The sequence below is a fragment of the Colletotrichum scovillei genome (genome assembly GCF_011075155.1).
Source record: "Colletotrichum scovillei strain TJNH1 chromosome Unknown Contig00010, whole genome shotgun sequence".
Classification (NCBI taxonomy): domain Eukaryota; kingdom Fungi; phylum Ascomycota; class Sordariomycetes; order Glomerellales; family Glomerellaceae; genus Colletotrichum; species Colletotrichum scovillei.
This window is the reverse complement of record NW_023336268.1, coordinates 86,320-100,755: the sequence shown is the minus strand read 5'-3', so window position 1 is coordinate 100,755 and position 14,436 is coordinate 86,320. Positions and strand designations below refer to the sequence as shown.

Below are 14,436 nucleotides of genomic sequence, written 5' to 3'. Positions count from 1 at the left end.
AACACCGACGGGACGGGGATGCGCCTGGAAGCTGTGGAATGGCGGGTGACGCGACAGACGTACGAGGTCACGTGGATCAGATCCCAAGTCAAGCCACACTTAAACGGCCCCTGCAACCGATCCATTCTAGAACACCGCCACGCGGGGTACCGTTGCCGCCACAAATCGCGGGGCCTCAATTTTTTTTTTCTGCAGCACTAGGATTTTGCAGGTCGCAGTCCGGCTTCGAGAAGAACAGAATCCTGACCACCACTTCCCATTTGTTTTCCAAAGACGGCCAAAAGTCATGTCGAAACGCTCTGCTGATGTCGAAATGGGGGATGCCCCCCTCAAGGGAGGTGATCGCCCTGAGGGTATGGAAATTGACGAGAAGGCCCCCGACATGGGCGAGTTCGAGGACGAATTCGAGGATGAGTTCGAGGAGGACGAAATTATGGAGGCCGGTGTTGACGGACGCCCTGACGCAGAGAGAGAGGCTGAGGAGAGGGAAGGTACGATATCAACGGCTCCGCGACTCAGAAATTAGCTGACCGGTTTAGCTGCCGTCGACCAGGGCACTTTCATCGTCGGACGAAACAAGCTTGAGGCAGGACAGACACTCGCGCCCGACGTATCTACCTACGAGATGCTGCACAACCTGAGCACGCCATGGCCCTGTCTTTCTTTCGATATCCTCCGCGACAGCCTTGGCGACAACCGCAAGGTCTATCCCGCCACCATGTACACCGTGGCTGGTACACAAGCAGAGAACGCCAGGGCTGGCGAGAACCAGCTGATGGTTATGAAGTTCAGCGGTCTGAGCCGTACAGAGAAGGACGACGACGATTCTGATGACGACGACGAAGATGGAGATGAGGACGCCGAGCCCATTCTTGAGCACAAGGCGATCCCCTTGAACTCGACTACGAACCGAATCCGCGCCCACCAGATCCCCTCGCAAGATGCTTCCAGACCTCCTACCACCCTCACAGCCACCATGACCGAGTCATCCAACATCTTCATTCACGACATTACTCCTCACATCTACTCCTTCGATAACCCGGGCACCGTCATCTCCGCGCAGCAAAATAAGCCAGTGTCGACCATTCGCGCTCACAAAGCAGAGGGTTATGCTCTTGACTGGTCCCCCCTTGTTCCCAGTGGAAAGCTCCTCACTGGTGACAACGATGGTCTCATTTACGTCACAACCCGCACCGACGGCGGCGGTTTCGTCACCGACACCCGGCCGTTCCAGGGTCACACCAGCAGCGTTGAGGAAATTCAATGGAGTCCCTCGGAACAGTCCGTCTTCTCGTCCGCCTCAAGCGACGGCACAATACGCGTTTGGGATGTCCGTAGCAAGAGCAGAAAGCCCGCGCTTTCAATGCAGGTCAGCAACCACGATGTCAACGTCATGTCGTGGTCACCCCTCACGACGCATCTGCTTGCGTCTGGCGCCGACGACGGCGAATTCGCCGTCTGGGATCTGCGCCAGTGGAAGCAGAGCTCTACCTCTGCTGCCGACAAGCCCTCGCCGATTGCCAGCTTCAACTACCACAAGGAGCAGGTCACGAGCATCGAGTGGCACCCCACAGACGACAGCATCATTGCTGTTGCGGCGGGCGACAACACGGTTACCCTGTGGGACTTGGCTGTCGAGCTGGACGACGAAGAGAGCAAGGATACCGGCGGCGTCAAGGACGTGCCGCCTCAGCTTTTGTTCGTCCACTACTTGTCCAACGTCAAGGAGCTCCACTGGCATCCCCAGATCACTGGCAGCTTGATGGCTACTGGTGATGAGTTCAGTGTTTTCCGTACGATTAGCGTTTAGACGGATGGTTAGTCAAAAGTTAAGGGGATACCAACTTTGTTTGTTCATGTTGTTGCTACACTTGGATCTGAAGAACTCTGCATGGCTTGGGCGCTCACACAGATGAGGAGCCGATTGGTAGGAATTAAAAGTCGTATGCTTTGTTACACAAAGCCCTGGGTACTCTCGTATAACGCAGTATGGTCGATGTTTGCTTCTCTACGTATGACCCGTTTGTCACAAGGAAGTGTCTATTTCAGGTGTCATATTGGATCCTGGGTACGAGATTGAGGGCCTCTTTGGCGAACCTCATTCGAGCATCCAAAAGCGGTTGAATATTCGGGTAATCCTTTGAGGTTATTGGGATTGTCGAATTTTGCTCAGTGTGACTAGAGGCAAGGGGGCGAGGCCGAATGTCTCCGGCATAAATAGAGACGATGCATCGATGTTTCAACTAACATCTCCGAGAGAAATGAGTCGGAATCAATACCACTCGATCGTTTCGTTCTCTTCAACATGCGGTATCTTGCAAGCCTGGCTCTTCTCTGCCATTTGGCACTTGGCGCCCCGTCTACTCCGGCTGAACACTCCGCACGTGCTGCAGCAGTCTTCGAAGTGGACAGGTTCTTCGCGGGAAGTCTTCCACCAAGCACAAGAAACTTGTAAGCCAGACTACGGGACGGCGAGGGACATGTCGTTACAAAACTCATGCTAACGCGAACCAAAATAGTGTCATGTTCTCCGTCCAGCCCACCCCTGGCGCCGACTTTGCTAACTGTACCATCAACACGGACACTGGCCCTAAAGTACCAACGGTCGACAAGGTGGTCTGCACTGACATTAACTCTATCACATGGAGCCTGGAGCCGATGGGGACAGGGATGCATTTCAGTGTCTGGTGGGCTTTTACCAGTCATGCTTCGTTGGTGGGCGGGATACACCTCGACGAGTCGTACTTCAAGGACACAACATTGGCAGATGGAAGCAAGTCACAGAGCTATGTGGGGCCGCACAATTTCACCTTGGAGACTACCATGGTGATGAAAAATCCCGGGGGCAAGAGGGAGATGGGAGAGAGCGTGGAGTAGTTCTGTTGTGGCTTGTTGAGGCACTGCACGAAGGATAATGCATTTGAATGTCAAGTTTTCTACTTAGTAGACATATCTTGATAGTACTAGAGGTCTGCGGTCGAACCTCCGTAGGAATGAATCTAATTCTGATTAGTTTTCTGGCACTTCCTTGCAAGAGTCGAGGGTTTCACTCACAGTCTGATCAAAACAACCAACGGGCGTCTGATACAGATATGCCCCCGTGTTGATGAACACCTCCTGATTCTCACAAACAAGCCATGCAGCCACGTTGGGCCGGCTAATGTCGGGTGTGCTCCACGTAAGCGTATCGCCCTGGAAGGCAAAAGTTCCGTATGTGCCTTTGCTTGCACTAAACCACGTCTCTAGCTTTCTCTGCGTCTTGTCTGTCGGGTTCTCGACATTGAGGTAAAGCGGCGATGATCCAGTCAGATGAACAAGTTGGCCGTCCTCAACTTTGAACTGACCCGCGCTGCTAGGTGAATCGAGGTAGGCTTTGCTGGGCGTGCCGGTGGGCTTGGCCTGGAGGTAGCTGTGGAAGTTGGGCGAGGCCACGGCACGGATCCAGGACCATCCAGAGACGAGAGTTGTAGGAACAGAGCCGCCGCCACCTGCAGCCGTGGTGGTCACGGTCATAAGAGTGGTAGTTGCGCGAGAAGTCGTACGGGTGTTAGTGCCTGTTGCGGTAGGGGCAGTGGAGGTTGAAACAGGTCTGCTAGATGAGGCTGTGGGAGTGCTGGATCCTGGAATACATTGAGAGTAATAGGGGCTGTCTCGACAGTCAGCGGATGGTTTGGATTGTTGTGATGATAGATCTACTTGAGAACTGAGCAGGTATAGCCGCTACTGCAGCTTGTAGCTCCAGTCCAGCCACTGCCACCACCTTCGACCGTGTCAGATACTGACTATAGAAAAATCAGGAGAGGCCATGACTTACATTGCCCCCAAGCTGGTGCTGTTGTCTGCGCTACCACGGGACTAAGGAGCAAGACTGCTGATAGGCCGGTGGCCAACACACGGATCAAGCTCATTTGGAAAAAGTACAAACGAACACGAACTAAGTCTTTGGTGGTTGCAACACGATTTGTTGACAGCTTGGTGACTGAAACGACTGAAGTGGATGCCAAGTGTGGATGGTTTTATACTCGGGGAGGATCAACGAGGCTTTTACTCACGTTGCATTCAGTCCCAAAAATCTGTCAGCTGAAGCACCTCACAATGACGGAACTAACTGCTCCTCTCCTTATTGTTCATCTTTGGCTCCTGCACTGAGAGCTCCGGGAGTCAGGCGATGTGTTCTGTAGGCGGCGGTGGTAAAGGCTGTTTTCAACCAAACTCGTCGAGGGAATGGCGTCCCGGATAGATTAACTAGAGATATGAGGTTGCAATACGATTGATATTGGGAGCCCAGATGAGAATAGCGCCTCAAGTACATCACGTTGTATGGTGTACTGCCTTGAAGGAGAGCATTACCGGAGGGAACTCTTCCGGGCCGGAAGTGGCTGCCGGAATGCCGGGACCAATGCTACGTCCATTTGGCAACGGTTGAAACTTCCATCATCACAACCAGAATTTGAGATGATTGAGAGCCAGGCGGCTGAAATTAATAAGATAGCTCACTGGCTACTAGCGATCTTCCGAGAACCAAACGACCAAGCGGGAGGTGAAAGAAGCCAACTTGAGGGGCAATAAGAAAGAGTAAGCTCTTATGTGATCGACGGCGTACACTCGATTAAGCTGCTGCACGACCAATGAACCCGCTCAAGACATCAAGTAGAAAGGGATCAAGTCCAAGAACCCCAGCGCCATGACACAAAAGCTGCCAAAACTCCAACCGGTCATCACCGCCACTCTCCAACGAGCCGACGCAGTTACCGCCTCTAGTTGCACCAGCAACGAACGTCAGTGTCAACAGAACCCAGCCAATGGCATCTTCCATGCAAGTACTGCCCGAAGGCTGTCGAAACTCAATAGTGCGGCTGTTGTCGTGCCCTAGCAAGCGGGCAAAGTTCCACTTGTAGACTTTGCCGTGAACGAAATCTCTCTTTCTCCCATGTGCTCTTCCATACGCACTGGATGCCGGAAAGAGGCACATCGCTTCAACGACGGCGGTAGTCCCTCGTTGAGCCGCGACGTCGAGAGCGTCGAGGCAGTCCTCAAGAGTCTGGCAACGAGATAGCACCGGGTTCCGGCGGTTGCTCTGGCACCAGTAGGCGGCAGCTCTGTCCTTCGGTACGAGGGCATCGAAGCAAGCTTCATATGTCAGGATTGCCTTGCCCAAAGAGGCCAGTTGGAATGACGAGAACTCCTGATCTGCCTGGCTGACATGTACGTGAGTGCTGCACTGGGGAAGCGTCTGAACGGACGAGTGCTTCTGGACAGCAGAAAAGATGTTGTCTGCATCGGACAGCCACTGAGACTCGAGGCTGAAGACGGGGGAAACTAGCTCAAGTGCCCCTGAGTCGGCTCAGCATCAGAATTCAGCATTCATTGCGTGGCTTGGTATACTGACAGTTGTTCTTGGAAGGATTTTGAGGGATTGTGATCTCCTGGACAATGGACCACTTGCGGTAACTCCCATCCACCTTTTCCTTGACATGATTGCTGACACCTTTCTTGGCCAAGCGACTGCTGGTGTCTTGGGCCATGGACAACCAGTTTTTGTGCTTCTTGCTGCTATTGAGAGATAGCTCAAGCTCGAAGCCAAAGTTGAGGGCCTGGTAACTAGACATCTTGGAAGATGTTGTATATAGCGACTATGTTGGAGCTTGGGGTTTGGTTCAAGAAAAAGGAAATGCTTGCTATCTACGAGTCCTCACTCGTGAAACACGGGAAGATATCTTATATTCTATGTCTCAAGTGGATGCTAGACGATATTCACCTGGTCTTGAGCAAGTTTGAACATGTCCATCGCTTATTGAGCTTGCCAATGGGCTTGTTACGACTCATCAACGCCTACTTCATCGAGACCGCGGCCTTTCCAACAGCCCGGTTATCAACATCGCCATCTGCGCGACCCTTCCACGCGACATGAGACATAACGCTCCCAGGATTTGAGATACAATACCCTGTAGTTGCTTCAAAGGTGAGCCAAGGGAAGCCAGCCACAGGCTAACATCAATCGATGCCACTTCGTCTTCCGGCGAGACGCTCATGGCTAGCGCTCATCGGTATGCAAAAATGGTTCCTGGCGATCCCAAAATATTAGGACAAGGAGAGAGTTCATACCCCTGAGGCTCAACTCAACGTCGAACCGTGGAGGGTGGGGGCCATATCAGGCTGGACTATACACATCTCACTTGTTCCTGAATGAGGGTTGGCTGTCAGCTCAAGGCGCTTCGAGCCTTCTGGAGGCAGCCTGGTCTTCTGGGGGCAAGATCAACTCGATAAGGTCAGAGAGTCGGCAGGGTCAGTACAAGACTAGACCCAAGACGGCCGACACCACATGAGATATCCCCGACATCCCTGGAGAGAAACATGGCACATGTCCCCCGAGCCTTTCGCGCTGAACTAGGCGCCGGTCACGGCCATGAAGGTGTGAAAGACCAACTTGGAGGGGCGGTGAGAGCCGTGGATCGAGTTGGGAGTAAGGGGGCGACGGGCGCTTTGAGGTCTGGGGGGATTGTGACTTTGCAAGACACCTGATGGGGTCATCTGACGCAATGTCAAAGGGTGAAAGAGGGGTTGTTGGTTAATGGGCTGGATGATCCCAGACACTTTGTCCAAAAGAGCCGCCGAGGGCAGACAAACATTCTATTCTGAGAGCCGAGAGTGTTGGTGGTCCTTTAGGGACCGTGTGTTGCCGTCACTCGACGATGGCCGGCCGGCGTTTCGCGAGATCGTGAGTTTCCCTCACATATAGACAGTGTGCCAAGAAGCCACTCTCAACTTGACTCGATAGTGTGGATGCTTGCTGGTAAAAGAGATGTAAGACGGTAGCACTTGGTGCCCTCTACCCCGGAAGGCTCCGCGAGACAGTAATTTCGCGCAAAAGAGCGTCATTGCGGCAGAGCTCATGAAGTTTGATGTTGATTTCAATGACGGAGAGGCTAGTGGTAGCAGACAGAGCATGGCGAGACCATAAGGTACGACGGCGTTGAGTGAGAACGATGGGTAAGATCGCAATCAAGAGTGTGAGGCAGAATAGCAAACATTCTCAGCAGTCTCATAATAAAAACTACAACCATAGATAATTGCTCACATAGGTATTCTAAAGCCCTTTGAGCACTGATGGAGTGGTCAGCAATGGTAACGAAACGTCAGTCAGAGAAACAGCAAGTCACGAGGATCCAGTGACTCGGGAACCATGCAGAAGACACCGATTCGGCGGCCTGCATTGCTAGACAGATGGGACAGCGATCTGGAGCACATGCAGCAGCAGGCCGCTCTACGAGAGCCCAAAGTTCGATCCAATTAGCAACGTGCCGGGTGTAAAGTGGTGTTCGTAAGGCGCAAGGGATGCGGTAGTGACAAATTCCATTGCTTGCAGCGACGAGTGTGGAGTTCTCGAGTGCTTTAGTTGAAGAGGACAGCGCGGGGCGCAACCAATGACCAAAAATTAGTGTTCCTTCGACTGTGCTCCGGAGCACCTGGAAGCTTCCTCGGTCGCCGACCCCACAATTACCGCTGGAGAGAGAAGCTGACGAGATCACTGCCGTCGCTGACGAATGCCCTCATTCACACTCACTCTTATTCTCACCCGCGCCCTCACTCTAGCAAGTTCAAGTGAGCCCTTCTCATAAGACAGGCTGCTGCGTCCACAGTATATAATAAACGCGTGAGAACGAAGAGAAAACGCCACGGATCTGCCGACGACTTCATCTCAATTACTCTACCATAGGTAGCCACATCCAACTATCATCTCATTTCGCAACACCAAAAACTCACATCTTCAAGCCGCCAAAATGGTCGTCCTCCACGCCACAACACTCACAGAGTTCACAAACCTCCTCTCATCAAACACATACCTCGTTGCCGATTTCTACGCAGACTGGTGCGGCCCATGCCACGCCATCAAACCGATATACGAATCCCTCTCAAACACTCACGGCCAGCCAGGCTCCCTCGTGTTTGTAAAAGTAAACGTCGACTCCGCCCAAGATATCGCCCGACGCTATGGCGTGACGGCAATGCCGACCTTCATGTTCTTTGAAAACGGCCAGCCCTACAACGGCGGACGGAGCGTCATCCGCGGCGCCGATCCCAGGAGCTTGCAGACCACCGTCCAGGAGCTGGGTGGGCTGGCCAAGAAGAAAGCCGCCGAGGCGGCCGCACAGAAGGCTGAGGCCGAGAGGAAGAAGAAGGAAGCCGCCGCAGCCGCCGAGAAGAACGTCAAGCCTGATGATGGTTCCACTGTCTCTGGCGGCTACACCCTCGGCGGCAATACAGGCCCGAGGTCGGACTGGAAAATGTCCTTGAGGGGGTGATTGCCGCCGTCGCGTTTCTAATCATTTCAAGCAGAGTCTCACGCTGCGGCTGTCGCGCCGCTACGCACATGTGAGTTGGAGGACGGGGTGAATCTTTTTGGTCGTAGCATAGCAAAAAAACATCAAATTTGTTTCATTGTATTAACTCATCAAACTTTTCATGTCCCCGATTCCTCACTTGCGCCGCTTTGTTGCTGTATTTCGTCACCCAAAAAATGCTACCCAACCGATATCCTTTTGACTCCTTGGTCTGTATGTATGAAAAAACTAGTAAAGAAAATAGAGATATATGCCGTCGTCCTTGATCATATCTTTGCGGCCGTTATTGTGTGGGGTATCTGTTGTTCTTGATCATGATAGATGCGCCTCGTCGTATCGTGCCCAAGCGGTCAAATCCATCGCTGTCGAATAGAAAATGTAAAATTGAAATCGAGCCCCAAGAAACTTCTGTCCTCAGACAAAAATCCGCTCATGTCTCTGCCTATTCGTTCCTACCTGCCGTCATCAGCAAGCTTACCGCACTTGACGCAGATCAGGCGTTGTCTGCCACCAACTCTCTTCGCTTTGAAATCCTTGCTCGCACATTTTTGACAAGTCATTTGTTCGCCGTCTTCGCTGGTATACTCGGAGCTTAGACGGCTGACAACCGAGTTCCGAAGACGATCTCCGATCCGTGAATTGTCTGGTTGTAGTAAATGTTCATCTACCTCAGCTTTATCAGCAGCATCCTCAATGCTCTTCGTTGTGCCTTTGTGATCTTCTTGCACGGCCAAGTCGTGTATGCCTGCACCTAAGCTCTTGCGGCGGGAAGCTTTGGTTCCATTACTAGCCGAAGTTTGCATCGTGTCTGCTGTGCTCATGCTATTTCGCCCCTGGCCAACCTGCGATTGCGATGTATTGACGTTACTAAACGACACCGACGATCGCAAGGATGAGATCCCACGCCATCGATTGAGATTCCAGAAAGAATAGCTGGCGCCCGCAGGATCAAGCCGAAGCTCATCGCTTTCGTCGTCATCGGCGGATAGAAAAGAGAAACTCGGGGTCGGAGGAATGGACGGAGCCCGGTCACGGGAAGCCCGGCTCGATGTGGGACTAGCTGGGAGTTGCGGACGTGCCGGTGGTGATGATCCACTGTATGGTTGTTTTCGCGCTTCTGATGCAAGGTTGGAGGCACTGTTGTTGATTGGCGTCCGTGACGCCTTGTTAGGCGATAGAGACCGGGGGCTTTGAGATGCTGTAATGATCATGGAGCTCGGGCGCCCACTTTCGATTCCATGCCGCCACGTATTGATGTCGGAGCTCAGCTGAGCACCACCAGGAGCTGCCAGGCGGGAAACCGAGCCCCGGCGTGAGCGCGGTTGGCTACCGACACTTGTGCGCGTTGCTACACTCCCGCTGCGTCCAACAATGCTTCCTCCCATGCGACGGGAGAATGTTGAACCCGTTTCCCAGTTCTCATGGCGGCGTTTGATGTATGCGCAGTCCTGGCGGAAAATCTTGATGCCCCCAGATTGGTCCGTGGTGACGAGAATTTGCCCGTCAAAATGTTTCGACTTCTCGATGTACGCGGGCGATTCTTCCGGTCTTTTAATCTTCTGCTGCTTGACCTGAGGCTTTTCGTCGTCCGAGTTACCTGTTTGGCTGGCAACGGACTCCTCGAGGCTCATTAGAGTGACTGGGGGAGGGTTGCAGAGGTCGTAAAGAGGATCCCCCGAGCCACCAAGGAGCTGGCGCGATTTGGTCGGAGCGAATATCGCTGTTGAAACTCGATCTGAATGGGCATCGAAGTATTCGCAGGGCTTCTCCTTGTCTGATTCTGCGGAATGCACAGACCAGATATACGTTCTCTTGTCTTCGCTGCCAGATACTATCCACTGTCCGTTGTCGCTGAAGTCGGCGTGAATTTGACTGCAAGTATTTTCGTAGCCCTTGAACTTGGATTCCAGGCTCTTGTCGCGCAGATTATAGATGCGTACTCTTGAGTCGTTGGATGTGATCAAAACCTTAACTTCGTCATCAATGACCATCGTCTTGATACCAGTAATCTTGCTGCCCTTGGCATTCTTGCCTCTCGATGATCGCACATGCAGCTGAGAGTTCTGTTTGAGGCCCTCCGTGTCGTGGAACATGCACATGCCAGAGAGCCCGCCAGCTATTGCAGTCTTCCCGTCAGGTGAAAACGCCACAGCCGTGATGAGATCAGACAATTGGGTAGAGTAAGCTACAGCTTTGTCCGGAATACTCCAGAGACGCAGTGTCGAGTCGAGGGATCCCGCAAGAAAAAACCGGTCGTCAGTAGGATGAAACGCTATCGACGTGACAAAGTCCTTGTGTTTGAACGTGCAGAGACATTCTTTCCGGCTGATGTGCCATAGACGAACAGTCTTATCCATCGACGACGACAACAGGAAGTTGTTCTTGCTCCAACTGAGGTCTAGTACTTCGCCTGTATGCCCTCGGAACTCGTGAATCGGCTTGCTTCGAAAGACAGGTGCACTCAACCTTTCTCCACTGGCCCCGTTTGCGTTTTCCTCCTCTTCGTGACGACGCCGCTCCTCATGCGTCGTTATCACAGCCCATACTCTCACAACTTGGTCCTTTCCCGCAGCAGCAAAATACTTGCCATCGGTGCTGAACTCCGTTGCCCAAATAGCTCCGCTTGTGTTCGATCGTCGAGTGTCGATCGATGCTGTTGCTGTCGTATTCGTATCGTCCTTCGAGTCGGGCTGTGGAATGAATAGCTCCTGGGCAAGAAACATGCGATTGAACTCGCGGATCTTCTTGCTATGTGCCTTGACCCGGATGTACCGTGGGGGTTCTTTGTGGTGGGGTATGTATCCGGACCCAATAACTGAACCAAAGGCTTGGGCATTTGTCCCATCTATCCGGTGATCGCTGAAGACAGAGTCCTCGTCGTCTTCGCGTCTTCGTCCTCCTCGCATACTCAATCGACTTAGGAATGATGGCCCTTTTCTACAATTGGTTAGTACCACTAGCATGAACGAGGGGACTCAAGAGTGCAGACTTTTTGTCCTTGGTGGCATCGAATGCATGCGCAGGAAGCTTCGTTGGCTGCTCTGGAACCTGAGTAGGACTATCGGGGCGTTTGCGAAGCTGAGGAGGAACAGTATGGCCGGTGTTGGTTCGCATCAGAATGTGCTGTGGAAGATTAGCAACCAAAGGCGATCCTACGGCCATGCCAACGGCGGCGACGAACCTGAGATAGCGGGTCAATTGCGGCAGGAGATTGGACGGCGACTGGCGAGGGCTTGTCGGCCTTGCCGTCCTTTGCATTCGGCGTCGTACTCCGAACGAGCTTCGTGGGTGTCTTCTTGGCAAAGGTCGGAAAACTGCTGCCTATGCAACGATTAACATCCACCGTGTGCGCCAAACAGGGTCAATGACGGTCCCCAGTCTCAACCTTGAAGAACCAAGGGGCCAAGGGCCCAGTGCGTGGCAGATCCGCATATCGTTACGTACCTTGAGACTCTGAACCGCCAGGTGACTTCTGGGCAGTCGAGGAGCCTTCACGGCTGAGGGGGGTTGAGAGACGAGGTTCAGAAACGGGTGCCGGGGGCGGCAGTGGTGGTGGTGCCTGGCCATCTTCGCGACGGCCAGCGTCCATGGATTTTATGGCAGAAGACCTAGGGGTCGACATTTCCCATCATGCGAACGCCGACGAGGAAGATAGCCGCGTACAGAGTTGCGGGCACTTGGGCCGTCTGTGGGCACGAGAGGTAAGCGCGGGTAAGCTGAGTAGGTCGCGGGCCTGAGGTCGAGGTGTGGTGGTCGTCGGTGGGTGGTTGAGTGATTCAAGATGTAGTAATACGAGTGATCCGAGACACCCGAGCTTCACGAATGGGATTGGAGCAGTGTGACGACGGTGGGCGGATGATTTGACGGTCCAACGGGGAGGCCGGAATTCGCAGACGGCCGATATTGCCCGTCGCCGCGGGTGGCCGTGAATTGAACGGTAGGGCCTGTCTACTGGATATATCGCTCTCCTGGATCCCGTCGTTCCCGATACGAAATTTCTTTGGAAACGAGAAGAAGCGGACTTTGTGCTGGGCGCGGCGCGAGGTTTTCTCCCAAAGGAAACCGGCGCTCGCTTGCTCAACCGTCGTTGGTCAAACACGGTCGGTGGTGGTGTTTTCTGGTGGTTGGGAGACCGGGTACGTATTACGCGGGTTCGGATTCGTCCAGTCCGCGTATTCCGTATGCTAAAGCAAGGCATCCACGTAGCCCGCGTTTCCACCCTTTCTTTGATGAACAGCTAGGTAAGGTATAGCTGGTGTTGGTCGGTAAGCAATTCCAGAACCTGCTAGTTGCCGTATGCGGGCAATTCGGGTTGGCTTGGTAATTTGACAGCAAAGTTATGGTGTATGGAACGTATCTGTACTCGGAAGAATACGCAGTACGCAGGAAAGTAATCAAGAAAGACAAAGTTGCATGTCTCCGTCGATTCTCGGCTGGATCCGCACAGCTTCCCTTGCAGCTGTCCAGGATGCACCCGCTTCGAGAAGGGCAGAGTGTGGGGGAACAGGAACGCAGAAACGTCGCGTTTCTTATTCTGGCGCAATGAGTCGGAAAAGATGAGACTGGCCCAGATTTGACCGTATCGTATGTACCTTACCCTGGCCAGATTCAAGAGCGAAAAATAGAGTCTGGAGTAATGGGTACGGAGCCGAGGCACGAGGCAATTGGCGATTGAGTTTGCGCGCAGTTGACACTCGGAGCGGAGATGACGATGTCTAAGGTATGCTGACGATGTTTTGTTTCTCCCTACAGAGTGCGCAATGATGACTTGGAGGAGTATTTGTCTCGAAGATGGAAGCCGACGGAAAGGATGAGCAGGGAAATGATGGAAATGGAAGAGAACCTTGGAAAGAGGGAGGCACAGAGAGTGGACCGCAAGGTACCTACCTAAGGAAGGTAAGGTAGTGGAGGAAAGTGCGCCGGAAACAGCAGGTTGGCGTCAGATGTAAGAAACGATTGCGAGGGAAATCGGAGACATGGAAGACTCAGTCACTCATTCTGTCCCATGAGGTAGCACAAGGCGAGGCGAAACCCAAGACGACACACACACACACACACAAAATCACATTGGAGGCTTGGAGCACTGACACTAGGCTGGAACTTGGATTTGGATCGCCTGCTTACTGATGCCGACACTGGACGATCGCCACCAGCCAGCTTTCTGATGCGTCCTCGTTCCTGGTAACTAGGTAGGGGGCACAGTAAAACCATCCTCCAGAAGAGTCAAGGCTGTGTTATGGATGCAGAATGCCTCAGACCACTCAGCAACTTTCGCATAAGGTATGGCACTCTGGCAGCTGCAGCTAACCGTTGGTTGGGCTCTAAACGTACCTAGCCTTGAAAGCCAACAGACAGCTAAGCAAGATCTAGCTACTTCATCCAGACTCCAAACATGGCGTTTTCTTAGAAAGTTTAGACTGGGTGGGTAGTTTGCAGTTCATAGTAAGAAATGGGTATTGGATACATTTGCGCACTCCTCATCGCTTCCCTACAAATCTCTCCGCTTTTCAATTGTGCGCGCCGGCAAACTATACTCCATCTCTAGATGCGCCGAGGAAATGATGAATATGCTGTTATGTTGAGTACCTGAGGATAAAGGAAGGGGATTTTGAGCAATGGCAGGTATCAAAAACGATGACGAGACCTATGACGTCGATCTACACTCGCCCGACTGTGCCTGAACTCAACTCGCCTAAGCCGGGCAATGAGCACGCACCGCACGGGGGTTTTGGTTGATACCCTTGGGAGGGACCATAGGGTCTACATGCCTGTATTCGTAAATGGCAACTAATTGAGGTATGAGTGATTCTCGGGGCAATTTGCTGACCGAAATAATTGACTTCAGATGAGCCTACTTCGAAAAAGATCTTGACCTCGGTCGCAATTCGAAGCACCTGGCAGCGAGGCAAGTCGCAGCTCCGACCCTTCTGAGGCGTCGGGGATTCGTCTAGTGTTCCAATTTCACAATGAGAGGAAAACTTGATCACCGGCCTGGAGCTGAGGATCTCTCGACTTCCAGGATCATGGAGGGAAGGCTCAAACCCAATTGTGCTCTCCCTTTCGGCCTTTCACGTGGTCATGGCTGAGGTAGAGT

General features: G+C 52.9%; 6 protein-coding genes across 6 annotated transcripts; 3 read left to right on the top strand and 3 right to left on the bottom strand.

The window, feature by feature from the left end:
* Window positions 1–286: 286 nt before the first annotated feature.
* On the top strand, window positions 287–1,810 carry HER10_EVM0009228 (WD repeat domain-containing protein; the record flags this gene model as incomplete). The annotated part of the gene is made up of 2 exons (XM_035478720.1): window positions 287–491; window positions 540–1,810. The coding sequence occupies 2 exons, from the start codon at window positions 287–289 to the stop codon at window positions 1,808–1,810; spliced, it is 1,476 nt and encodes a 491-aa protein (XP_035328329.1).
* Window positions 1,811–2,305: 495 nt separating this feature from the next.
* On the top strand, window positions 2,306–2,877 carry HER10_EVM0005978 (uncharacterized protein; the record flags this gene model as incomplete). Its single annotated transcript, XM_035475576.1, has 2 exons — window positions 2,306–2,451; window positions 2,520–2,877. The coding sequence occupies 2 exons, from the start codon at window positions 2,306–2,308 to the stop codon at window positions 2,875–2,877; spliced, it is 504 nt and encodes a 167-aa protein (XP_035328044.1).
* Window positions 2,878–2,963: 86 nt separating this feature from the next.
* HER10_EVM0011007 (uncharacterized protein) lies at window positions 2,964–3,908 on the bottom strand (the record flags this gene model as incomplete). Its single annotated transcript, XM_035480449.1, has 4 exons — window positions 2,964–2,999; window positions 3,055–3,646; window positions 3,697–3,760; window positions 3,815–3,908. The coding sequence occupies 4 exons, from the start codon at window positions 3,906–3,908 to the stop codon at window positions 2,964–2,966; spliced, it is 786 nt and encodes a 261-aa protein (XP_035328484.1).
* A 701-nt stretch (window positions 3,909–4,609) lies between these two features.
* On the bottom strand, window positions 4,610–5,609 carry HER10_EVM0003127 (uncharacterized protein; the record flags this gene model as incomplete). Its single annotated transcript, XM_035472813.1, has 2 exons — window positions 4,610–5,334; window positions 5,390–5,609. 2 exons carry the CDS (start codon window positions 5,607–5,609, stop codon window positions 4,610–4,612), a joined length of 945 nt encoding a protein of 314 aa, XP_035327766.1.
* A 1,961-nt stretch (window positions 5,610–7,570) lies between these two features.
* HER10_EVM0010583 (thioredoxin) lies at window positions 7,571–8,407 on the top strand. The gene has a single exon (XM_035480039.1). It carries the CDS (start codon window positions 7,782–7,784, stop codon window positions 8,301–8,303), a length of 522 nt encoding a protein of 173 aa, XP_035328444.1. The 5' UTR covers window positions 7,571–7,781; the 3' UTR covers window positions 8,304–8,407.
* Window positions 8,408–8,448: 41 nt separating this feature from the next.
* Window positions 8,449–13,334, bottom strand: HER10_EVM0012008 (WD repeat domain-containing protein). Its single transcript, XM_035481413.1, has 4 exons — window positions 11,787–13,334; window positions 11,524–11,663; window positions 11,332–11,465; window positions 8,449–11,279 (listed from the first exon to the last, which is right to left on the bottom strand). Exons 1-4 carry the CDS (start codon window positions 11,962–11,964, stop codon window positions 8,795–8,797), a joined length of 2,937 nt encoding a protein of 978 aa, XP_035328570.1. The 5' UTR covers window positions 11,965–13,334; the 3' UTR covers window positions 8,449–8,794.
* Window positions 13,335–14,436: the final 1,102 nt, after the last annotated feature.

Bases quoted from the DNA above. Each gene is read 5' to 3' on its own strand.
- HER10_EVM0010583 (XM_035480039.1), top strand. From the start codon at position 7,782: ATGGTCGTCCTCCACGCCACAACACTCACAGAGTTCACAAACCTCCTC.
- HER10_EVM0012008 (XM_035481413.1), bottom strand. From the start codon at position 11,964: ATGTCGACCCCTAGGTCTTCTGCCATAAAATCCATGGACGCTGGCCGT. The intron at 11,664-11,786 runs GTACGTAACGAT...ATCGTTGCATAG, and splicing joins TGGCGGTTCAGAGTCTCAAG to GCAGCAGTTTTCCGACCTTT. The intron at 11,280-11,331 runs GTCTGCACTCTT...AACCAATTGTAG, and splicing joins GATGCCACCAAGGACAAAAA to AAAAGGGCCATCATTCCTAA.